The 26,070-nt window shown below is 45.8% G+C and overlaps 1 protein-coding gene across 1 annotated transcript in view; it reads left to right on the top strand.

Moving 5' to 3' along the window:
- The window catches only part of STK4 (serine/threonine kinase 4), an 89,266-nt gene extending 63,908 nt beyond the window's left edge, over positions 1-25,358 (top strand). Inside the window, exon 11 of the mRNA XM_084774425.1 lies at positions 21,604-25,358. Within this exon, the coding sequence (XP_084630551.1) occupies positions 21,604-21,762 (159 nt within the window). The 3' untranslated portion in view covers positions 21,763-25,358. The remainder of the gene's footprint in view (positions 1-21,603) is intronic.
- Positions 25,359-26,070: the final 712 nt, after the last annotated feature.

Genomic DNA, 26,070 nt, shown 5'->3' with positions numbered 1-26,070 from the left:
TGAAGGCAGTTGTCTAAGTGCCATTTTACTCCAGGATACAAGACTGCAATATCTGACCACTTCTCCATTTATCTCCTGAAGGTCCTCTAACAGTAAGCATTTCATTAATGATGTAGACACTCCACTACAATCGATGCAGAAAAGATAGAATTTATACTAGACTTTCCCCTTTATTTGCTATTTTAAAAAATAACTATTTGGTTCCCTACCATTCTACAAAGATGAGCAGTGAGTTTTAAAGGTCTTTCTTTTTCCACTAACCAAATTAATTTTTGGCTAGTATACCAATAAATGCATTCTGTTGACATTTTCTTCTTTTAAAAAAAAGTGTGTGTGTCGGGGGGGGGGGGGGGAGGAGAGAGAGTGCGTGCGCGCAGGAGCATGCAAGGGAGCATGCGAGTGAGAGTGCGCACTTGTGTGGAAATCAGAGGACAAATTACAAGAGTTGTTCCTTTTCTTCCACCACGTGTGTTCTGGAATGGCGCTCAGGCCATCAGGCTTGGCAGCAAGCACCTTTGCCCACTGAGCTGCCTTGCTGGTCCTACTGTGACATTTTCGTACATGCACCATTCTGCTTGGTTCTTTCCCCCATCACGCTGTGCTTGCTTTGCCTTCATGTCATGCATCCCATCACCTGTTGGCTGCATGGTTGCTCGTTCCCTCTCTACTTCCCTGTCCTGCATCTCTGTATCTTTCTGAGTCTGACTCATTTGCTTGACATAACAATCTTAGGTTCTCGCCATGTTCCCACAAATGGCTAGCTTCATCTTTATAGCAGGACACAATTCTCTTAAAAAAAAAAAAAGATTTATTTATTTATTACTAAGTATACAGTGTTGTGCCTGCATGTACACCTGTAAGCCAGAAGAGGGCATCAGATTACATTACAAGTGGTTGTGAGCCACCATGTGGTTGCTGGGAATTGAACTCAGGACCTTTGGAAGAGCAGGCAGCACCCTTAACCACTGAGCCGTCTCTCCAGCTCCAGAGTACATGCTCAGGTTGCTGGCAGTGGCTTTAAATTTAATTAATACCAGTTTATAAATTAGGAATATATACATACATATTAGAAATTATGCATTTGGTTTTTAATGTCTGTTTCAGTTTTGAGTGGCACTGTACATCAGTTGCCTATTTAGATTTCTATTTTCCCCAAAAGGAGTAGATTCTCTCAAAGGAATCCCCTCTGCTAAGCTGTTCCTGTTTATATGAAGTACCTAACCTGTGAGACTAATTTAATCTTAACACCACGTGCCACGGGAGAAGGAACAGCCAGTCTTCTGGCCAGACGCCGTTAGCTCACCCCCGAAGTCAATCAGAACGCTGCCACATTGGTGCTAACAAGTGAAGAGGTCCCTGTAGGCCTAGAATTCCACAGTGCTGTCATCAGAGCCTGACATTTCAAAGTTGGATCTCCTGACAGCCAGGGCCAGATCTGGTTCAGTTACTTTAATGTAACTTGAAGTCAGAAAAGAAAAAGAAAACTAAATCCAGTGTTGTTTATTATTCATCAGGAAGTTTCCAAGGCTGAAAAGTATTTTAAGTGTAAATTAGCTATTGATCTAGAAAACATGTTTAATTTTTATCTGGCTTTAATTAGACTTGCAGCTGTTGAGTTTGTATTGTGATCTCCTTCCCCCAGACACAGGGTTTCGTCTTTTTCCTTCAGCATGCCAGAAATACCTTATCCAAACTTCGCACCTTTACATCCCATTTCTTTTCTCATGTGGGCCATGACTGTTCAGTCCGGTCAGAAGTCCGTGCTGCTGGGACATGAGATGCTGAGAAGACTAAAGGAGAGATGTAGAACAGTTTTCTCACTTCTATCCACAGTCAGTCTGTTAGAACTCTGCAAGTGTTGGATGGAGGCAGAAGGATGGTGCTCAAGGCTGCCCAGACCCACACAGGGACTAGAGCCTGCCCCTCCTCTGCCTTGTGTGCCTGTGTCCCTGGGGCCTCTGAAGGGAGTCAGGTCCAGTGGCACTTGTTGCACTGTGGTGTCAGCTTCCCTGTCCCAATGTGACGAATGGTTTTAGAGCTCCTGGTGCTCCAGTCCCTCCCACACATTGCCAGCTGGGCAGTCTGTCCTCCGCAGGCAGCAGCTGACTCCACTGGTAGCTCTGGGATGAAGACACATCTCTTTTTGGTGGGTCCTTTCACCGTTACCGTTTGATTACTGAGATTGGCAGGTGGCAGAGTGGGGAAGAAGCAGCACAGCGATGATCAAGGAGGACAGGCTCCCTGGTGGCCGTTCACTGCATCACCTCCAAGAGAAGGCAGTATTGGTGGCTCTGCACATCCAAGTCTAGGGATTTTTTTTTTTTTAAAGTCTGGGGAATTTTGACTGAAAAATGTTAGATTAACATTTACTAGGACAGAGAAACCCTGTCTTGAAAAACTAAAAACCAACCAACCAAAAAATACTGTATAAAGCTGCAGATGACCCTCCCATGGAAGAGGGTTCTGTCTACACATAAGCACATGGCAGCAAGCCGGTCAGGGTCACTAGAGTTGGGCTTTTAGTACCAGGTTTTGGTTGGCCATGTGGTGAGTTTCCTCTCTTCTCTGTAAAATGGAAAGGGAACCTCCCAGAGCCCACAGCGGAGGCTGTGCTGCTGTGATTGGCCTGCAGAGGGACAGGCACTTTGTAAATGCCAGCTCCCTCTTTATCTCTTCCTTTCTTGAAATATTATCCACGGAGTAAGCCTTAGCTACTTAAATCTTTTCCTCAGTGACTGGCTGTTGCCTGCCTGCCCTATGAGAGTCACATTCCCAAAGAACACTTGCCTCCAAACAAAACGAAGGAATTTAAACTCTTGCCAGTGGGAAATACCAAGTGTCTTGGGTATCATTTTTAGATTGTTTCAGCCTATTCTTCCCCTCCCCCCACTCTGACTTCCCTTTCATCTCTCTTACATACTTATTCCATGTAGTTTTCTTTTCCACTTCCCCTCATTTCATGAGCTGTTGATGTTTAGGGATGTTTCTTACGGTCCAAAATTCTAAATACTTCCCTGTGATGGCACACTTTGGGCAGCAGGTGGCAGCCTTTTGCTTCTTGTGTGCCATCTGCCCTATGCAGTCTTGTGGCAGGGGCTGCCAGCTGTGCACAGCGCCTGACAAAATCAATTTGCCAGTCTTGAAGTTTGACTTTGTATGAAGTAAAATTTCTTGAAAATGAGTACCTAAATGCAGGCCGGATTGCTTGATAAGAGAGGTCAGTCATCTCTCGGGTCCCAGAGAGCCTTGGCTGGGACCTTCGTGAGGGCTCTCCTCCTTGAACTTGAGGTTTGTGGTTTGCAGAAGTCAAGCATGAAACCACTTGTCCTGATTTTTTTCTTCTCAGTTGGAGAAAGGACCAAAGCAAATGTAGACTGGACTTGTGAACCAAGTTTACTTTAAGATCCGTGACATTCCGTTAGATATATTGTTTGACTTATGTATTAAGCATTTTATTTCTGTTTCACATTGTATTTTTGTTTAAAAAAAAAAAAGTATTATTAGCTATTTGAATGGTGAACGATAATCCAGGGTCACCAGAAGGCCAAAGCATTGGTAGGCAGGTGCGGGGCATGCCTGGTGATTGTAATGTTACCACAGTTTAATACAAAGTCCAATGCAGTTACAGTCTAGTCGTGTTCTTTTATTTGATATGCGTGTTTTTGTGGGAGCATGAAATCAGGTGTTTTATATGTATATGTCACATATATACATTATTTTAATAGTTTGAGAAATGGAAGCCCAGAGATCTTTTTTTAAACAAGTCAGTTTTGTCACTTCATGCCAGAATCCGTCCCACGTCACTTCCTGGGTCTCTTAACTCTTGGATGCTTCCTTTTAATGAAAACAGCCAAGGCCCATATTAAGCACCTAGTTTGTGTTACAAGCCAGGAATAAGAGTCATTGTTCATATGTAATGGGAACTGATGTGACCAGGGTGGATGTCGGCAGAGGAACATTTATCCTTGGAGGAGCACATTGATTGGAACTGCACTGTTGGGACTCACTAGCTTGAAGTTGGATAAAGTATATAAGGCATTTAGAAAGTGCCTGGCATTCTACTCCATTATTAACGTGTCGGTTCGTTCCCACAGTTCAGGCTTACATATAAAGAGAGCAGTGGCGTAGGGATCTGGGCTCAGGTCTCACAGGAGCCGGCTTTGTGTTCTTGGCAGGCCCTTAGCCTTCTAGTTTCAAAAGTTCTTTGAACACTCTCAGATTCTCTTGCTCTTTTCTCGTCTTTAAAATGGAGCTACCATGTATTTTTCATAGCAGCCATATGAGCCTGGAAGCGCTAGAGATGGCGTGTGGAAGAGGCTTAGGGTTCACAGGCTTCTCCTTGTGGTGCCTTGAGCATTCAGAGGATTAAAATAACACCAGAGTCAGACAGCCGAGCGAGAGCAGATAGACTTGCTTGGGCCTCTCATGAGGTCCATAACTGCAGCCAGATGCTTAATGTGGAATGAATGTCCTGGCTGCATTTGCCTCAGGCTTATTGAGAATATTAAATTTAAAAATGCTTTTAAAGTACTTAGCAGAGTGAGCATTTAGTAAATTTTATGCATATGTTTAATACTTACAGTAGGGAAGATAAGTGGACCAGCAAAAGGGAGGAAAGCGTTAAATTAGGTGAGCTGCCCCAAAAGAAGGGTAGAAGGAAGCCCTGCCACCCCTGGAAGCCTTGGGTACCACCCACACAGCTGGACTCTGGCTTCCTGTTCCTAGGGTTCAAGTGTCAGTCATGCTGCTTGACACACGGGCAGTGGTTTTTTTCTCTGACCTGAATGCTTCTCTGCCGTGCTTCCCCCAGAAACTATGAGAGCTAGAAGGCTCTCACATTGATAGACTTCTTCAAAGGAGTTTTAATCCTGGTGGCCCAGTAAGAAGGGGCAGGGTGCGGGCCAGCGGGGCAGGGCCACAGGGGTGCCCTGTTTGTGTCTAAAGGTTCGCATGACCTGGGATCCTGAGGTGGCCAGTCCCGGAGAAAGAGCAGACTCGTGTCCTCTTCACAGACACACCACGCTCTCCCACTCGCTCTTTATTTAGAAAAACCGTGGCAAAAACTATTCTAGGATTTTATAGCCTTCACACATGGCTGTATGTAGTTTGAGTTTAAAATATCTTATGGGAGTGGTGTTTAAAATGGGTGCAGTTGGGAAACTTGCTACCCCTCCCAAGCACTCTTCCCAGATGCCGCAGCGAGCAAAGGCTGTTTTCACACTTGTGGAGAAATGTTCCATTCCAGATTCAGTGGAGGATTTCCACTTTTGGAAGAGCTGTTGAGGCTGTAATCACAAACTACAGCCGTTCTAGGATTAATTTGAAAGTAGTTACTGGGATGAATTAAGGTCTTGCAGAAAAAAATACCATACACAATCTGTCACATTATGTGTGGTAGCCTTCCCCTCACCAGTGGTTAATGAGAAAGTCAGGTGTCCGGAAGTCGATTGCTGAGGGAATGTTTAAAAAGGGAACCCTGACTGGTGTTTAATGAGGTGGTGCTTGGGCGCGTGTGATTTGGTGACTGAGGCTTCTATTGAGTTGTGTGGAAGCTACGTGAGACTTGGGAATTTATCTTTTTCCAGTTTCACTACCTCTCCTCCCGGCTCATAGGCTTGTTTCTATGGAAAAACGAAAATCAAACAGGATAGCCTGGCCCACTTCCCATTCCATCACTTCTAGCCTTCTGGTCCAGTCCTGAAGGGCCTGTGATAACAATATTAATGAGCTTCTGTGGTCACTCAGATGTGGCAGAAGAGATAGATGAGGGTTTGGCATTTATGTGTGTAACTTGCATTACTAAAATGAGCTCGGGCGCACCGCAAACACACCTGTGTGTCCCTTATAACTACATGTTGGACTTACTTCCTATAAGGCTGCCGTCACACCCGTTCACCTTGTGCCAGACACTGAAAACATGTGTTCTGTGATGTGTTTGTGAGTTAAAACCATGTTGGGAAGCTTCTGATTTTTTTTTTTAACACAGTCTATTGATTTTCTTTCTTTTTTCTTTTTTTTTTGGAATTTATCTTGGTATAAAGAATAAGATAGCCACGCAGCTTTGGATGTTTCTTAGCTTCTGCTGACAGCCAAGGATTTACAGATGAGTGGTTAATTTAGAGGCATCAGTGCATGGCGGCATCTGCATCTAAGTGTGGCTTGTTTCTACAGAGAGAAGAAAGGTTTCTACTGGAGGCTCAGAGTTTCAGTGTTCTGGGTTTTAAAAGCCTGCAGAGACGAACCGTGAAACACCATGTTGGTTTTGGCGTTGACTTTATGCATCTCAGTTTGATTCTACAGAACTTGATACAAAGTGTTTCTTTTATGTCTTGATGCCTTTTTGCCAAGCAAAACGGATTAATCCTGACCAAAAGATGCTGAACTGAAAGAAAGAAAGGCAGCCCTTTAGCTGCTCAGGTCAGGCTTTGGCTCTGGGTGCCTTGCCTTGAATTTCCTCGTAAGCTTTAGTAGCCAGTGGACTGTGTCCTGTTGCAGGGGCCTGTTTGGAGGGCTTGCTCAGTGTAGTCCCCAAGTCCTTGTGCTAACAACTGTCTCCTTAGATGTCTGCTTTCTGGACAGTTCGATGAGTAGATACCTGGGTCTTCCCTGACAGTCAGTTCCAGCTTTGTCTTGTATCATGGTTGAGTTCGCTGTGTTGGTGTGTATTCCAGTGCAGCGATACCTGGCCCAGTTTGTTGTTCGATTGGAAGTGTGTTTAGTTACAGTCTGACAGCTTCCTTGAGTATCTAGGACAGTGGTTCTCAATCTGTGGGTTATGACCCTTTTGGGGATCACATATCAGATATTTTGTATATCGGATAATTATATTATGATTCATAAAAATAGCAAAATAGCAGTTATGAAGTAGCAGTGAAATAATTTTATGGTTGGGCGTCAGCACAGCATGAGGAGCTGTATTAAAAGCGCATTAGAAAGGTTGGGAACCACTGCTCTAGGAGGTTTGCAGATTTGTCCTTTGTAGCCAGTCTCCTGAGCTGCTGCAGCAGTGTTCAACATAAATTCTACCAGTAAAGGAAATAAGTTATGGCAGTGTGGTCGAAGGTCAGTCCATGCAGTAGTGACAGCCACTGGAGTCTTCCTGTCTGTCGGTCTTTGCAGCCATCTTCATCACCAGACTAACCTCCGGCTTCCTTATATGTCAAACATAGATAAGAGGCTGGAGAGATGGCTCAGTGGTTAAGAACGCTTAGCTGCTGTTCCAGAAGACCTGGGTTTAACTCCCCATACTCACGTCTGGCAGCCCTCAACTTCCTGTGACTCCAGGGGGTTTGTTGCCCTCTTCTGGCCTCTGTGCCTCAAGATCATTCTTTACTCTCTCCGGCTTCTGTGGCTACTACACACATGTGTGCTTGCACACATATACAGAGACACGTGCGCAAGCACACACATACATAAAAGTGCACACACACACGGATGCACGCACACAGCTTTTTAAAAAATTGCACTTTTCTCATGGAGCTAGTGAGCAGCACTTGGTGTAGTGTAAGTTAGATACATAGGCATCCCTGCCTGCATCAAGCATTTGATAAGTGTTGTTTCCTTGCTTTGGTTGTTGGTGCTGCTCTGGTCTTCTAGGAAATTCTCCCACTTCCACTCCAACCATAAAGAGAATGTTTTATGCTCATTTCAGAGAGTTTAGAGATTGAAGAAAAACTGAAAGATGTCTTTTGTTACTTATCACCCCCAGCAACAATTATAGTTTGTACTTTGAGGTGCATTCTTCCAGTTTTTTATGGTTATAATCTTACACAACTGAAATCTTTCTGTGTGTAGTTTTAATTTTTTCATATAACATAGACTATTTTATTATATAATTAAAAATGTTTATAGAACCACCTTTAACAAATTATTGTTTTTAATTATGTGTGTGGACGTATGCACACAAGGTGCCAGCAGAGGCCAGAGGTGTTGACTGTCCCTGGAACTGGAATTCCAGACAACCGTGAGCCACCTGGTGTGGGTGCTTGGACGTGAGCTCAGTCCTCTCTGTCCAGCGCCCTAGAACTATCCTGCCAAGCCATCTGTCCAGCGCCCTAGAACTATCCTGCTGAGCCATCTGTCCAGCGCCCTAGAACTATCCTGCCGAGCCATCTGTCCAGCGCCCTAGAACTATCCTGCCGAGCCATCTGTCCAGCGCCCTAGAACTATCCTGCCGAGCCATCTGTCCAGCGCCCTAGAACTATCCTGCCGAGCCATCTGTCCAGCGCCTTTTTCTTGAGATAAAGTCTAGCAGTGTACCTAGGTTGACTTCTAATTCATAATCCTCCTGCCTCAACTTTCCTTATATTGTCATTGTAGGTAGCTACCATCATTCCTGGCTTAAAATACTTGTTTATGGTCACATAATAGCCATCACATTGTTTTATTTTGATTGACTTAATCAGTCTCCTTTATTTGGTGTTTAGTTTTTGGGGCTTTTTGGTTAGTTTAGATCATTCCAATTATTAAACCAGGAATTGTTGCCCACAGGAGAGCGGCTTAGGGTCTGGATCTTTCTGCTTGCATTTACTGGTGGGACTCCAGTATGTATGTAAAGTACCAGATGTTAACCATGGAGACTGCGCCCACAAAATCTCCTGCCAGTTTTCTGGGCAGCCTGTGATTGCTTAGTTTTTAATCATGTTCAGGTGAGGTTTCTTTTCCTCACACTCCTGGGTTAGAAGAAAGCTGAATGAGTAGTATTTAGGTCTCTGGCCTGGTGGTGCCGAGAGAGTGCCCAGGAGCTAGCAGCGGAAAGGGAAATAATGGATGATGTTCCTGGGTCCTTACTGCGCAGGGAGAAGTGTCTTCTAAATGGCTCCGGACAGGGCACACTGTTCTTCTTTCAACCTCTTGGTTTTTGTTTTTGTTTTGTTTTGTTGTGTGTGTGTGTGTGTGTGTGTGTGTGTGTGTGTGTGTGTGTGTGTGTATGTGTGTGTGTGTTTCTGTAAAGCCAATTTTAAAGTATGTTGAGACTGAACCCATTTGTACTATGGAATATAATGAGATCTTGTGCTCTGACTTTCAGAAACCTGGCCAAAAATAGCAATCTGAAAAAGAAGCGTGTCAGGCTTGCCAGGGAAAGCTGCTGTGCAGATACGCTTTTTGAGAATCTGCACAGCTAGTGAATGTCGTCTTTGTCTCAGAACCCACAGCTGCCTGGTTCTGCTCTGATCGTAATATCAGACCTGAGCTTGCTTTATAATAGTTACTGAGATGGCATTGAAAACAGAACTTAAATGTTTGTGGTTTGTGATCCCAAGGGTCACTTAGAATACACAACAGACATAGACCAAAGCATACACTAAGCAGAAAGCCGCGCCTTCCCCCCCCCCAAAAAAAAAACAACATTGCTGCCAACTTGATGCTGTTTTCATTCGCCCTACTGCGGTCTGAGACTGCCTGATCCGTGGCTGCCTGGCTGCTTTCTGTTTTCACACTCACTTTCCTGCCCTGCCAGCCTCTGGTGTTACAGAATCATTTTGATCTCAAAGACACAGACAGCTAGATATCTCAGTCCAGCCTGGCCCTTCCAAAGTTCACCTCCCTGTGTCCCTGTGTCCCTGTGGTGCCACAGAAGCACAGCTGACAGTTGAGTTCCAACCCTGTCAAGTCGGGCAATGACAGCCCTTCAGGATGGGGGGGGGGGGCTAAAGGCCCATGTCCCAGCTCCGGTTAGAGCTCTGGCAGAGGCATCTGTTCAAGGCTTTCTTGACCACCTCTGGTTGTTTCTAAGAGGAAGACTTCCACAGGCTGGAAGATAGGCTGCATCATTGCTCAGAAGCCCGGGAGATGCCGCATTTAAAGTTTCCAGCTACGGTTCTTCCCTAGGGAACTTCCACATGTTTGATTATTTTTCACAAGTTCTCAGGCTAGTAGGGGTTACCTGGCCTCTCCATGTTATAGGTGGAGAAAGCTGTGGTCTCTGGCCCTAAGCACTTAGCGCCACTGTAACTTGGTGTGGGCAGGCAGGTCTGGCAGCCTGTGCTAGCTTGCTGTCTGTTACTGAGGCAGGCAGGGCCCATGGACTCTGACATTCCAGAGCTTCTCAGAACACGGCTGTTACTGCTTCTGCTGAGCAATGAGGATAAAAGTCCTAAGCGATGTTGGGTGATTATGTCATTGAAAAGTGCAGACTCTGGACTCAGAAACAGATTCGATTTTAGTGTTTACTGATGCTTGCTGATTGCAACTCCGGAAAGATAGGATTAGTTATGTAGTTCTTCACACCTCAGCTTCCCTATCTGTAGAGTCAGGTGAGCACCGTTAGTTGTAAATGATGATCAAATGAAAGGGGCGCCTGTGCTGAAACATGGACCCATGGCTGGCTGTGATGACAGTGAACAGATGTTAAAATGGCTCTTGTTATTACTGTCCAGCAGCCAGCTGCTCAGCTGTAATCCTAGCAGTTTGGGAGACTAAGCAAGGAGATGTGCTGAACGTTGGAGGCCAGCAGGGCTACCTAGTAAGACTTTGCCTTAAAAAAAAAAAAATTACCATATAGCCAGATCCTTGACTCCTGCCCCTGTCAGAGCAATGGCGGCAGGGCTTCTGCTTTGGCGTGTTTTTCTGTCTCTAGTCTGTTCCGGTCATTTTGCCTGATTTGCTGAGAATGACAGCATTAGCATCATGACAGGAGCTGGGCGTATGGTGTCTCTGGACTCCACAGTCGTTAGCTATGCCACCAACACTGAAGTCAGGGCGCTGACACGGGCAGCTTGCAGGGGAAGCCCCTTGCTCGACAACACCAGGGTTGTCTCAGTGACTCTCATCTGAGGACTTAGGTCTGGCTCATCCTGCTTCGTCACCGTTGTCAGACCTTTAGTCCTTAATCTCATTTGTTCTACATGAATCTGGGTCTTGCCCCCTGTGAAATGTTGGTTTTGCCTTCAGTCTTTAACGCATTGGCATCAATTTTGGACTCCCAGCTCAATGGTAGAACCCTCTCCAAGTCTGTGCGAGGCTCCTTGCTCAGGCCTGGCAGCTGCAGAGAGAAGAGAAAAGATGATAGAGGCACACTTTGCCTTTTAATACATACATGCAAAGCTGTAAAATTCCCTTACGTGTTACCTTACCACTGGCAAGTTTTGGTATGTATGTATTAGTTTGTAGATTCAGGTTCATTGAAATTTAATTTACATAAAATAAAATTTGTTCCTGTTACATATAGTTTGATAAGTTTTGACAGATGTACAGTTTTATAATTATATATAGTTATAATGTATAATTATAATAATTAAGTCACCCTGAAGTTTCCCCATGGCATGGTTTTTGCTTGTGTATATGTCTTTTCTAAGGTATATGAGTAGAATCATATCTTTGGCCTCTTGTGTATGGTTTGACTTAACCAACTCTTCTGAAATGCCCCACAGGCTTGCCTGCAGCCAGCTCTTAGGGAGGCATTTTTCTACTCGAGGCTCCCACCCCGTAGATGACTCCAGCTTGTGTTGAGCTGACACAGAACCAGCCAGTGCAGGCTCTAGGTTCAGATCCTCAGCTCTTGTGAAGTTAAGATAATGTCGGTGCTTTTCAGGCTTCAATTTGTTCTTGGGCTTTGGCATCCTGGCAGGTTTTGTGAGATGGCACACGTTCACGCCCTTCCTCCCTGTGGTAGTTCAGGTCCCTTCAGAGGATAGAAACACAGACTAGGTCACGCGGGAAAGATGTGTTTCCTGGGACTGCAGACTACCACAGAGCAGATGGAGAAGGTCCCTGTGGACCGAGAGCCAGTAACTGCTCACTGATACGCATTCCCTGTGCTCTTTAGAAGAAGCGCTAAGTCAGAGGCACAGCTGCACATGTGTGCAGTCTGCAGTCAGCCCAGTCACAAGAGGGAAGCGATGTATGAAACTTGGAGTACAGAGCTTCAGGTAGCAAATAGCATGTTCACAGATGCACAGGCATCATGTGAGTAACGAACTTCACCTTGCTGAGGGACCTGCCTGGGTTGCACAAAACATGATGTGCTTTCACTGGGGCCTCCCTCCTAGTCACTGTGGTTCCCAAGTTTAAAGGCAACTTGTTTCTGTAAAGGGCTCACAGTGGTAGAAAGGATTTGAGGTGCAGATATTAAGGGAAGGGTTATGCTGGAGAGCTGGGACAGGCTCTCACAGTGTAGCCCTGCCTGACCTTGAGCTGACAGAGATTGAAGCAGAGTGTTTGTAACTTTGACCTGAGGTGAACTTACTATTTGGAATGTATGGCCAATCTTCTGAACAGAAAAACCAGGACACACGGGCTTTACAAAGAATTCTTGTGAGTTTATACATATTTAAAACATTTCACATGGCATAAATTTTTTTCTATAGCTTTATTGTATATGAGTGCTCCATTTGTATATAGCCCTGTATGCCAGAAGAGGGCATCAGACCACATTACAGATGATTGTGAGCCACCATGTGGTTGCTGGGAATTGAACTCATGACCTCTGGAAGAACAGGCAGTGCTCTTAACCGCTGAGCCATCTCTCCAGCCCCCACATGGCATAAATTACAACTAAGCAGTTGTGGGAAAAATGATCCACTATTCTGAAATATCTGAGCCATAAATATGCTAAGCTTTTATAGAATAAAAATTAAACACATGTCTTTTTCAGACACTTAAACCAGAAACATGAAGGAAATATGATTATAATCCCTACTTAAAATTACACGGGTCTTATAAGACAGAATGTCACACAATGCGTGTGCACACACCATAGCTGTGATTTGTTTTTTTTAAGTTTATTTATTTATTATGTATACAATGTTCTGTTTGTACACACACCTGCAGGCCAGAAGAGGGCACCAGATCTCATTATAAATGGTTGTGAGCCACCACGTGGTTGCCTAGAACTGAACTCAGGACCCTTGGAACAGCAGTCAGTGCTCTTAACTTCTGAGCCAGCTCTCCAGCCCGATTTATGTTTTTTGATACCGCATGGAGTTCAAGGCTCAAGACGTTATGGCTCTTGCAGGAAACTCCAGCATACCTTGCAGACAGGGCTCGTTTAGTTTTGTTGTGGAAATTCATAGTCAGCACCCCCATTCTGTTGCCCTCCCCGTGAAACTACCTAAAAAAGATTGCTTGAGAGAACACTTTTTTAGGTAGGTAGATAGGTAGGTAGTTTGGGGTTTGTGTGTGTGTGTATCAGAGGACAGCTTCTGGGAGCCTGTTTTCTGTGAGTGTGTGTGTGTGTGTGTGTGTGTGTGTGTGTGTGTGTGTGTGTGTGTGTGTTCCGAGACAGGGTTTCTTGGTGTATAACCATGGCTGTCCTGGAACTCACTTTGTAGACCAGGCTGGCCTTACAGGGATCTGCCTGCCTCTGCTCCCGTGTGCTGGGATTAAAGGTATGTGCCACCAGGCCCAGTGGCTTTCTGCTTTTATTTTAAGATAAAGTCTCACTCTGTAGCCCATTTGGCCTTGATCTTCGTGCCACAGTCTCCTGAGTAGCTGGGATCACAGACTGTATTATGAACTGTTTTATTTGCCTTTTTACTAGTTTTCTGCAAGCAATTTATTCTTTGTAAAGTTGGATCTTTCTTTGTCTGAAGGTGCCTTTTAGGCCACATTTATTTAAAATGTGCGTTTAAAAAAATTAATTTGTAGTGTGTGTTCATGTCCCTCTCTATCTGCACACGAGTGTGTATGTACGTATGTATGAATAGTGGCTTTGAATTTTTGAAAGAGAGAGAGCACACCTTGCCCAGGCTGACCTTGAACTTTAATCCTCCTGCCTCAGCCTCCCAAATACTTAAGACTACAGGTGTGCACTGCCACACACAGACTCAGTTTGCTGTTCACATCCCAGCTTTGCATGGAATGCTCTGACCTATTTGACAGGATTAGAGAAGAAAGTTTGACCTTCTTACTCTCCTGGAAATTTCCAGCTCAAGAAAGTGCACAGAAGCCACAGCATGTGGGATTAGCCAACTCTTTTCTTAAATTATTAAGCTGCATTAAAACAGCAGCTTGGTGCTCTTGATGTTTTAGGCCTTCCTGTCCTCTGAAAGATAATACCGCTAAGAGAGTGACGTTTGTCTCTATCTCCTTTTAGTGTTTTCAAATGTCAGGAGCATCTGTCTTATCCTGCGCTGTTCTCGGCCTCCACCGTTTAGCATTTACAGTTATTCTAGGGGCTTAGTGTGTTTATTGACTTAGAGTTTGACCTTCTTAATATGAAATTTGTGTACCAATTTAGAACAACTCTTAAAATAGAATTTTTCTTAAAGAGCAGTGCTAGCAAACAGGACCGGAATGAAGCTTTTCTTTTCTTTGCACCACTGGGAGTCAAACCAGGGTCTTATACATGGTACACAAATGTTCTACCAGTGAGATAAACCCTCCAGGCCAAGTCAATTTTTTCTTGTATTTTCATCATAATCAGGACTCTTGAGTGAGTGGTTCATTTTGATTTTAGAGTGCATGGGCCATTTTGAGTAATTGATATGATGTTACTTAATGAACATATATTGTTCTCCTAGGCTTTTGTATTTATTGATTATATACTTTTAAAACCTCTGAACAGCCCAGTGTCTTCTTTGTGCCTGAGAGAACCCAATGAGACGTCAGTGTCGTTTTCACGTAGAGGTTTGAAGTGTAAGGATAGATTTCTTAATTAAACTTTTATTAAGAACTCTTTCCTGCTGGCTTTGGAATACTTTTGGTCTCCTGACTCTCAGTTGGTCTCAGATTATCAAAGAACGGTATTAGAGAACAGGAAAAGTTGGAGCCAAGGGCGAGTGGACAGCCCCCTATGCAGGGAGCAGAGTTAGCAGAAGTGTGGGGGTGCAGTGGTCAGTGTTTTCACAGACTTGGGAAGCCCTTAAGTCTCTTTATTTCTTGAGTCATTTTGTTTGTATATTTTCTTTGAGATAAAGTCTCACTGTAGAGGTCAGGCTAACCTCACACTGCAGTCCTCCTGCCTCTGCCTCCTAAGTGCTGGGATTATAAATTTCTGTGCCTTACTCACCGTCCTCATCCTTAACTATATTGTATATACTTTCCCAACATTTACATCCAGTGTTCTTGCTGTGCAGACCAAGCTGGCCTACGCTTCTAGATTCTTCTGCCTTAGCCTACCAAGAATTAGAATTGTGAGCACAGAGCACCACATATAGCATTAGAGAGATTTTCTAGGGGCCTTGATGGGAATTTGATTCTCCACAACTGTTATTTGAATCAGAGGAAATCTTTCATTAAAATTCTTCTGTTTCATTTTAAGGAGCAAGTTCTGTGGGAGTGCTCAAGCAGGGTGTGTACAAAATGTGCGTCTCCTTATGCTGTTCATATGGCATACTGTCAAGGTGGCAGTTTCTGGAAGTAAAGAACTTGAGGCAGCCTTGAAGCCTGTGTCTTGGCCATGGATGCCCGTTTGCGCACTGTGGGCTTGCTTTGAAGGCAGGCTGGAGCTCAGCTGTACTCTCTCAGGTGCTTAGCTAACATTGTCCTTGTTGATCCCAGATAGGCTACCTGTCCACGAGGTTCTTGTGGAGTCTTTATTATGATGAAGCGTCAGCTGGTGCTTTAGTTAATGAGCCAGGTGGTGCATGGACAGAGACATGATGGGCCTCAGAGCACTGTAGTCAGAATTCTAAGGATGCCTGGAGAGGAAGTCAGTTCTGTATTCCTCCACATACAAGAATTGGAGGATTTCACAGTGGTCTCGCCCAGAGGAGATGAGCCAGGTGCGTCAGGGTTGGACGCCTCTGTGTGTGGTTAGAAAAGGCAGTGGCAGCCACTATTTATTTATACTGTCTACTTCCCCCGCCCCCAGGGAATTTGAGGCAGTAGCTCCTACCTTGGGCACTTGTTCTGGAACACCCCAGGCTTTACTGTGTATATATTTCCCTAATATTTACATCCAGTTCTTGCGGAACACATACTGTCATCCTCTGAGGCACACACTAGGTGATATGCCCATTACTGTAGAGCTACGGAGAACAGAGTTCAACACCACTTACTGTCCTTGGCCCTGATAGCCACTCCTCTGGTGGGCATCTTGCCACCAGTGTTCCTGACCTGGTAAAGCTGCCAGTCAAGTGCAGTGCCCCTGTTGTACTCACACACTGCACTTCCGCACAAAAGTAGGCACTTTGTACTGCAAAGACAGCAAAGAACAAAGCACACGGTTTTATAGATGAGGAAACTAATTCAGAGAGGTGACGTAACTTGCCTAAAGTCACACACAGCACTAGCAGGAGCATTTTAATGTGAGGGCCGTGAGACATTTTTAATATTGTTAAGTTCATAACTTCTGATTTTTTTATACTTTTCACTGCTTCATTTTCAGAACTCTTTGCTCTCTTTCAGTAACTTGTATCATCGTAGGCAAGTTACTTACCCACTCTTTTAATTTTTAAGATTAAATGTAAAAACATGTATGTACGTGTGGCTCTGAGCATGTGTGTGAGGTGTCCTTGGAGGCCAGAGCATCCGATCCCTTTGGAGCTGGTGTTGCAGATGTTGTGAGTCACCTGATACGGACGCTGGGAGCTGAGCTCTAGTCCTCTGCAAGAGCAACAAGTGCACTGTTAACCACCGAGTCATCTCCCCAGCTCCCACACTGACCTCTTCTGTAATAGGAGCAATCATAGTGCCTGCCATAGAGATGGCTTAAATGAAGCAGTGTAGATAGGGTACAGTGCGTAATACATGGCAAATACTAAGTAAGTAGCGTATTTTTATACACGTAAGTGTGGAGTCCAGTAATAAGGGGGCATGGTATCTTGCTGAAAGGGGTAAGACTGAGCTTCATGCAGACAACAAATCTAAGAACACACTTCAGCTACCAGCGGCACCTATACTGAGGTTGTTGAAGTTGCTTTCTCAGAGATCCTTGGACAGACAGCATACACCATCGGACTGGGCGAAGGTGATGACGGCCAGTGGCGTTTGAGTGTTAGACTGGAGTGGGTGAGCCACAGAACCTGCTGCTGTTGGCCCAGTCTTTTCCGTCAACCTGATGTGTTGATTCGCCTTTGGGTGGCCCCAGAAATTCTAAATGCGCTTGACCAAAAGGCTAATTCTGTGCTCTCCATCTAAAACGAGAGCTCTTTTAGAACAAGAGTCTGTTTGTGCATAGGCTGTTCTCACCTTCAGTAACGAGCCTGTGGCCATTGATTTAGTTCTTGGCCAGAAGGGTCACATTTCTTAATATTTTGATTATTTCATTTTCTTCAAGGAATACTGTTAACGTAGAAGGGTCTTTTTGTTTGTTTGTTTATTTGTTTTGGTCTGAGGAAGAACACTATATTAGGCACACCCTTCACCTATGACTAACCTGGGACTGGACACTTGCTTCTCATCAGCAGAAGGCCCACAAGTGTCCGCTGAGCTGTTTGTCTTTGAGGATGTTACGGTTTGCATGAGGCTTGCCCTGACCCCTGCACTAAGGTTCACATGGTGAGGGATAGGCTGGTGGTGCTAGAACACAAGGTCGATGACTTCATCATTGAAAGCCATCGACAGAAGTGCAGACACATTTATTTCTCCATCCTTCAGCCAGATAGAGCTTAGGAGAGTGAAGAAGATGAGGCGGTTCATTCCCTCCTGGAACTTTCATGCTAGAAAGAGAAACAAGTAAAATGAGTAAAAATAACAAGATATACTTTTTATGAGCATGTATACTTATCTAAGAGAGAAGACATGGTACAGCCTTTGCCTGGTCATGAAAATAACTCTGGACTTCGCAGGGAAAAGAAACAGAAAAATAGGAATTTACAGAAGTACCGTTATTGTCCTGACAGCAGTGGCTGAATGGCTTAGGTTTTATGTACTTCAGCAGACTAGACTCATTATAAAGTTAATCTACCATTAGTCATTCATACTTCCCCTCTTCTTCAAGTTCATTGAACCATGATGTTTAAAAAAAAAGTGGTGGCCTCAGCCCCTCTGGATCATCTGGTCAGAAAAGTATTGTGACGTCTGAAGAGCGGGCATCCGAGAGGAAGGCTGAAGGCTAAATCTGAGCACAAGGCGCTGAGACAGGGGCATTGTGCCCTGGAAGCTGCTGGAGGACTCCCAAGTGAGCTGTCCACAGTCTGAACAAAGGGTACAGAGTTAGAGGAGTGAGGCTGAGCGGGAGGTGAGGCCTCCGCAGGGGACTTGGATTTAGAGGTGGTGAGGCCTGCTACACTCTGGATTCAGTTGTGGTTTTGCTGCGGGTTGGTGGCTTGGACTCTGGGACTGGAGGCAGAAAGAGAAAGCACTAGTTGGGTTTGCCAGCATATCAGAGATGAGCTCCTCCGTAGGGCTGCTGAAGCTTGAGAGTGGGCACAGGGGAGGGAAAGGAAGGAGCAGGGTGAGTCTGGGTGCCTGAGAGAAGGGTGGTGCATTCCTGAGCTGGGGACGAAGGTGGGGTGGGACTCTAGAACTTTCTCTTTGGTGCAGACTGTAAGCTCCTTTGATATACCTGGGACTAAGATAGTCAGCGGATCAGATCTAGATCATGCTTGTGGCATTCAGCTGTGGACTCTGGGCTACTCACAGCACGGAGAGTACATGCAAACCCAGAGGGATGCTCTTGTTGACTTCCTCTGTCTAGTGAAAACCATGCGAGCTTACTGAATCGCTGGGCTGAGAGTGTGATTCTTTGGATGTCGATTCTAGTGGAACTGCAGAACCGGATATTTTATTGCAAGATATCCATTTGAAATTTATTTATGTCACCAAGGACCGGGAAGGTGAAATGCTATACCTGGCGCCATGAAACCATCGTCTGAACTTGTTTGTCAGAAAAATCCATATCTGGATGGTGTGATCAAATCCTCAGCCGAGCCTGCTGTGTCCTAATGGGGCAGGCATAAAACCCCATACTTTAGACTGTGGTGACCGAGTTAAAATGGGAGAGTCTGTTACCCCAGGCTAGAATCAAGGACAACCAAGCTGCGTACAAACTAGGAATCTTTTAAGAAGCTTTAGATCAAGCAGCAATTATGTGAGAATTTTGTTACGAGATAAAGAGAAAGGCAGCTGTAGAGTCGTGCTTACCGCTCTGAGGATGTGTCAGAAGTACTTGAGTAGCACTTCTGCCCAAGATGGTGGACTTCCCGTGGAGTCTGGTAAAGCAGCTCTGCGCTGACACGCACAGGCCATTCTGACGCAGGTGTCCATGGAGACAGCCTGAGCTTGTGAGGTGTCTGGGAACTATGTGATCCCCCTTCTCTTACAGTGGAGACAGAAGCCTTCAGGGTAGAAGGTAGAAGGCAGAACAAGTCGGGATGTGTGTGCGTCCCCTCTATCTGCATCCCTTCCTCTCTTCTCTCTGTCTCTCTGACCGGAGGATAGTTACCGTCTCACTGTGTTTGTCTCGCAGGGCAGTGGCTTCTCCTTTAGTTCTCTTAAGTGTCTTGTGAGTCCTGCATAGTGATTGATGCTTAGTTCAGTGACTATTTCATAAGTAGCTGGGTGAAGCGTTTTGTTAAAAACCGTGAGTTGGTGGACCTTGTGGAAAGTACCAGCTTTTAGGTACTTTTGGCACAAATGAGTAAAAGCTTTTTTTCAGTTGTGTGATTCTAGTTGAGTGCACTTGCACGAACAGCTTGTCTGTGGAAGATTCTAGACTTCCCTGGAATAGCACCAGTAACAGCTGTGATCACTAGCCTCTCTTGGTTCAGGGCTCACACTTTGTCAAGCATGCACTCCAGGGAGTTGTACGCTAAGAGTGTCACATTCATGGGACCTGGGGTCCCCTCTGAGTCCCCTTATAGCCCAATGCAATGCACGCGCAGGGGGTTGGGGAGGACCTAGACTGTCTTTTCTCAGGAGACTGAGGCTCAAGAGGGAAGTTACTGCGCCAGGGTCACGCAGCCAGTACAGACAGTGATCTAAGGATTAAGCTCTCAGCTACCAGTAACATTCAGTATTGGCTTTGGGGTGTTTTCTCTTGGAGGAGGACTTGAAAACACTAGAAACGAGGCAAGCACCAATCTTTGGGGTGTCCTTGGGCCAAAAACATCAACCTCCAAGGTGGTATAAAACCACAGCCTGGAAAAAAGGGCACACTTTTTAGTTCAGCTTTCCAGCATTTCCCTGTACTTCTAAGTCTTTCCAGTCTCCCATCACAAAGAACCTTTGGTCTTAAACTGGTAGGCTTTTCTCACTTCTCGGAAAACTTCCTGAAACCAGCCAAAGAAAATTTCTGTGGTGAGAGGTCACACTAAGCCATTTCTAGGGAGGCCACTGCAGCACTCATTTACACCCCCGCCCCAGGAAGGTGGGCAGAAAAGGGGCTCCTTCACCTACCTTCTATAATGCATTCCTGTGGAGGCCTCAGGAAGGGGCTGACTGAGGGCTATGCTAGGTTTATAATTGAGCGCACAACAGAGCCCTTGTGAGACTTGGGCGAGCCTTTGAGTTCTAGGAACACTGAACTTCTTAGGAGCAACAGTGCGTCTCACCACCCAGTGTGGATAACGCCAGCATTCACTCACACCTCTGCCAGCCAGGACCGCCCTTATAAAATCAGCAGCGTTTCACACTTAAGGCAGTAGATTTCATTTAATTCGTACAGTATTCCTCGGGAACCTTCACTGCCCCCTTTCTGTAGATACAAACAGCTTAAGGAGATTGTTACTTGCTTTTCCTCCCTTCTTTCTTTTGAGACAGATCATGTTATGTAGTCCTGGCTAGCCTAAAACTGTCTGTGTGGACCAATAATGTTCTGCCTGTGCCCTGCAAGTGCTGGGTTACAGCTGAGTGTCCCTGAGTGCTGGGGTTATAGCTGTGTGCCCCGCCCCCAAATGTTTAGTTACAGCTATGCCCCTGAGTGCTGGGTTATAGCTGTGTGCCCCTTAGTGCTGGCGTTAATAGCCATGTGCCACTGCACCAGCCTGAGGCCATAACTTGCCATATTCCTGGCATTTCAAGAGCCCTGTTTGAAACACGAGTTGTTGCAAAGGGCTAGGCTGGGCTGGCCTGCCTTTCTGCAGAGCTAGCTCAGCATCCTGGTAGAGCCATCCTGCTGGGTTACACTCTGAGGATGCCGTGTGCTAGCTGGGAGGGGGATGCTAGGCAGATTATCTAGTCTCTCATCCCTGGCTTGTCCGCCCTGTAGCATGGGGATAACAGAGCATTCCTGTCCTCATTAAAGGCATCAGTCTGTCTGGTCCCCAGAGCTCACCTTGTCAGCAGTAGCCATCATCCGTAGTTTATAGGTTGTCCTTTTCTCTCTGTATATAAAATTAATCTGGGCACTTCCAGGGTGTCTCTAGGCAAAGGTTGTATCCATGCGTTCAGGAGCCACCTGTAGATGACCCACACAGAATTCTTGGCTTCACTTTCACTCTAGTGAATGTTGGTGGGGGTTAGTATGGTTGCTGGTGACCCTGAGGGGTGGGGGAGAGAGGTAGGTGGCTCACCACACTGAACACTGGCCTCTAGGTCTAAGTTCCAGACAGAGACATGGGGAATGCCTATCCCCCTGTTAGGGCCTGGGCAGGAAGTGAGAGGCAGCCATTAGTTTTCATACAGGAAGTTGCTGTATATGATGAATATGTGCTTTGTTCTCGTTCATAGCACATTAAATCAAAACAGTTCTTGAGCGCTTATCAGGGATGCATGTTCTCAACAGCTCCGTGGGCTTCTCAGCTCGGACGTTGTGCTGACTGCACTCTTCTCTTCTAGCTTAAGAGCTGGACTGTGGAGGACCTGCAGAAGAGGCTCTTGGCCCTTGACCCTATGATGGAGCAGGAGATGGAAGAGATCCGCCAGAAGTACCGGTCCAAGCGGCAGCCAATCCTGGATGCCATTGAAGCCAAGAAGAGGAGGCAACAGAACTTCTGACGACACCAGCCAGGCCTTTGGTGCCTTCTGGGTTGCTAGTGTCACGTATGCTAGCCAGCACTTCTGCTCTGTCATTTCTCCACAGCACCTTTGTGAACTCAGGAATCTGCGCCAGTGGGAAGGGCTGCCTTGACAGTTGTGCCATCTGGTGTGTGTATTTACACCAGCAGGGTGTGTCGTGAGGGTGTGGCGCTTTTATCTCAGAATTTTCAACCCCAGAAACAGAGACTCCTAGTTGAGTGATAGCTGGGAACATTTTACATTGTATCTTTTTGTTTTCCTCCTGGTAATAGTTTTTGGTTGCCCTCTATGGAAGACTTTTTAAACATATATAAATATGCACATATATATATAAATTATAAATAGATTCCCCACTCTGTGTGGTGGTGTCTCTGTACAGGTACAATTTCAAACACTTTGCCTCTTTCCTGTGAGGTTGTGGTACTGTGCAGCAAGAGAGCAGGACACTGGGAGGCTCCTAGGTGGCCACTCAGTCCCAGGAGTCAGCCTCGTCCATTGCAGGCCTGTGTCTTGGGATGGTTGTGCTGCCACAATAATGACCTTGTGTTGTCATTACTGGCTTCTGAAGCTGTTGGTGATGCCAGGGAAAGGCCTGGAGAACTGAGTATGCTCTTTGAGTCCCAGGAGAAGCCTGGCACCCTCTTTGCAAGTTAGCCCTTGCTGTGTCAACACCTTTTATCTATCTCCACCCTCCCTGCTGCCTAAAGTCACACCCAGATACTGCCCAGTGCCTTAAGAGGAGACACATTTGGTGGAAGGACAGCCTACCAAGAACTCACTAGCAAACAGGGCCATAGCAGTCCAGAAGAATCTCACTGTTCGTATGAAATCTCACATGTGGCATTTTGCTCTGCGTTTCTTATATACAGGGTAAAGAGCATTGCTTTTGCCATCCATAATCAAATATGTGATTGTTTTCATTGTTTTCATTCATTGTAGAGGATCTGGCAAGGGTAAATGAACACCAGACTGAGACTCACTCCCAGAAGGCTTAGTTGGACCCAGAGTGGCAGAGCTGGAAGGGACTACAGCAGTCAGTGGGTCTGACCTTTGTTGTGCAGGTGGGAAAATGAGACTTAGAGGAGAGGTGACATTGCCAAGGTCACAAATAAAGTTAGGCAAAAAGCAGGAATGCCACTGGACCAAGAGCCTCTTCACTGAGGGGTCGGACCTACTGGTCCGGACCCCTGTTCTTGCCTCGCCTCTTTGGTACCTGAGGTGCTATCGAAAGGCTCCCCAAAGGAACCATGTCATTGCTTACCAGTGGGTTCCTTGCAGTGTCTCCCAGATACAGACAGGCACTCATGACCAGCCTGAAGCAGGGTAGGGCTTTGTGAAAGACAGTTACGGAGTTATCCCCTGCACCTTTGGCTCACAACTGCAGTCGGAAGAGACTGGAAAGACACTTGCCCTTGTGTTTTCCTCTCATCTCCTCTGACAGGGCATGATTGGGCTGCACCTGAGGATGCTGAAATTGGACTCCATAATTGCTTCTGCTCCCTAACCTGAGAGTCGATAAAAAGGCAGGGGATGTTCTCTCCCGTGACCGGACTCTGTTCTTTGCAGTTGAAGCAAGCTTTAAAAAATGCAAGAGGCAGTTGGTCTGCAGGCCTTGGCTAGCAAAGTGGCTGTGGCAGAAAAAGTTAGAGGACAATTTGTGGCGCTCTTGCTGGAACGACAGAAGGCAGGTAGCATTCCCTGGGTAGCCCGGGCGGACACTCAGCTAGGTGCACTCGCGTGGGCGGCTCACTAAGTTATTTCTCATTTGATGAGTTGGAGTTTGAAAGATTCTTTCCCACGACACTGGATCTGGAGGCATGCCATCACTCTGGGCCTAGTAGTCACGGAAACAGGAAGGTCCTAACTGCTTAGAATGAGGTGACCATGGCTTCTCACGAAGACTGAGTCTAAGCGGTGTTTTTGATTTGTTTGCTTTTACGTTAAAAACCAGCTGAATTAATAGTCAGGTCCCCCAGTCAAACAAGGTTTTAAAAACCAGAGCATCTGGCATGCATAGCCTTTGCTGTGCTACTTAATAGCTCAGCCTTGGAGCTCTTTTCTCCTGGAGAAAAATGCTTTGAGCTGGGCCAGGCAGAAGGAGAAAGCCCATAGCTCCCTTCTGAAGCAAGATCCAAGCACAGGAAAAGAGTTTCCTTTGACTGTTCTGCTGCTGTGGTCCTAGGTTGGAGTCTCTTTGGGCTGCAAGTGTGTCTGCACCACATAGCTTGCAGTCAGGTGCTTGGCTGGATGGGGCCTTTGCCGGAAGCTTCCTGGTGTATGTGCTTCCAGTGACAGGCAAGGGAGCGAACCGTCTTTTCCATGGGGGCCAAATTGAGACTCACACCTTGCTTCCTTTGAGCTTGAGCATTTGTCACTTAGACTTCCAGAGGACTCTGGGCTGTCTGCTTCCAAAGTTTCTTTTCAATAAACAAACAAAGCCTCATACTCTTTAAAAAAAAAATATTGTAGCTGTGCTACAATTCACAAATTTGAAGCACATTTCCAATTTTTATTTCTCTTTTATTTTTATTTTTTTTCTTCAACTCCAGTTGACCAGGCAAGACTTTGGCGGGGAGTGAGAAAGTTGGGTGAGTAGACAGAAAGGAGCAGTAACCTGATGCCGTGGGTGTGGAGTCTGGAGTCTTCGACACTGGAGACTAGCACCTGGTAATGCCAGAAGTTGATTTTACTCAGTTCCTCCGTCTAAGGTCAGGCATGAGAGCGGTGCCGTCACTGTAGATAGACCCCGCAGATGCTCAGAGACTAATAGGAGAACATTACGAACAGCTTAATGCTAATGAACTCACCGGCGTCAGTGAAATGCACCGATACTCAGAGGATTATAGAGGAACAAAGCTTCCTGGAAGAAGACATGGGCAATCCAAAAAAAAAAAAAGAAAAAAAAAAAAAGCCCATTTTCTACCACAGCTTGGTAGCTCCAAGAGAGACAGGTAGCTCTTCCTTTTAGGGACCAGGAAACTCAGGCTCTAACAACGTCCCTCCTCAGGGTCGTGCCAGCAGAGTGCAGCAGAGTCCGGTTCTTAGGCCACTGTCCTTCCCAGCATACCTTGCGCCTTCTAAAGATTGCAGCTCTTTATTTGGGGGGAGTTGTTCCTGCCCAAACCACACTCCTCACCCTCTTTAAGCACTGTGTTTTGTCTTTTTATTAAGATTACATTCATCATCTTTGGGATCTATGTTCTTTGTGTTTAGGGGGGAAGTCTCTCCCACCAGCCTGCACTCAGACCAACTTGGAGAGAGAGGGGAAAAAAAAAAATCTTAAATGCTGTTGCTCATGTACAATTAAAAAATGTGAAGTTTGTAGCTTTAATCTTTTGTAACAAAAAAAAAATTAATACACTGGCTTATGTGCTGACTCAAAATGCTATTTTGTAAGGTTTGGATGTAAATAATCGGAGGTCAGCTGTTTGTATATGTGTGGGTCATAGCTTCTTCCACTGCCATTTGTTCTTAACTGAGGTACTTCCTGTGTGCTTTTATGTTGGCAGCGTTCTCCCCTCATTCCTCCCCTGTCACCTTTGTTTTAAATAAACTGTTCTTTAGACTACAGACTATCCCTTTGTAACATGAGGTTTTTCCACACGTGTCCCGAGCAGTGCTGTGGATGGTGCTGCTCCTGAGTGTATGTATATTCTAGGCTCCAGAACCAGGAGGGAAGACAGCTGAGTGGGACTTGATGACAGAGCTAGTTGGCAGTGCTGTTACAGTGAACTGGAATGACATCGGTTTTTCTGTGTTTTACACACACACACACACACATACACACACAATTAAAGTCTTTGTTAAACACAGACTCTAACATGTTCCTGGGAACACTGCAGTGCCCCAGCTGCTTGCTGTCCTCCCATGTATCCTATTGTCTTGTATCACTTGACAGTTTCCCACACTTACGTAAGGAGGTTTAGTCATGTTCATCCCTCCATTCCCCTCCCTTGTCTCCCTTCTCCCACTAGCACCCCCTGTTCTGTGAGTTCCCTTCCACTTCGTTTAGCGCATGGCTTTCCGAGTTCAGCTAGAGTTACTTGCCTGAGTGTGAGTGGAAAGTTCCTCGGCGGAGCCAGGCTAACTTACGCCAGACGACGCTACTCAGTGAAGCGGCAAACTCCTCCTCCAAGCACTAATTGCCAGTAGTCCCTCTGGAAGGCGCGAGGCCTGTGGTCCCCTCGCTCGTCCATGATGAAGCACCGACGGCTCCACTCCTGTGTGCATTTTGTGCAGGTGACCACAGCTGCAGCGAGTACCTGACTCACCGTGTCTCACACGGTG

This window comes from Acomys minous, assembly GCF_964271855.1.
Source record: "Acomys minous genome assembly, chromosome: 3".
NCBI lineage: Eukaryota > Metazoa > Chordata > Mammalia > Rodentia > Muridae > Acomys > Acomys minous.
This window is presented reverse-complemented; position numbering and strand designations above follow the sequence as displayed.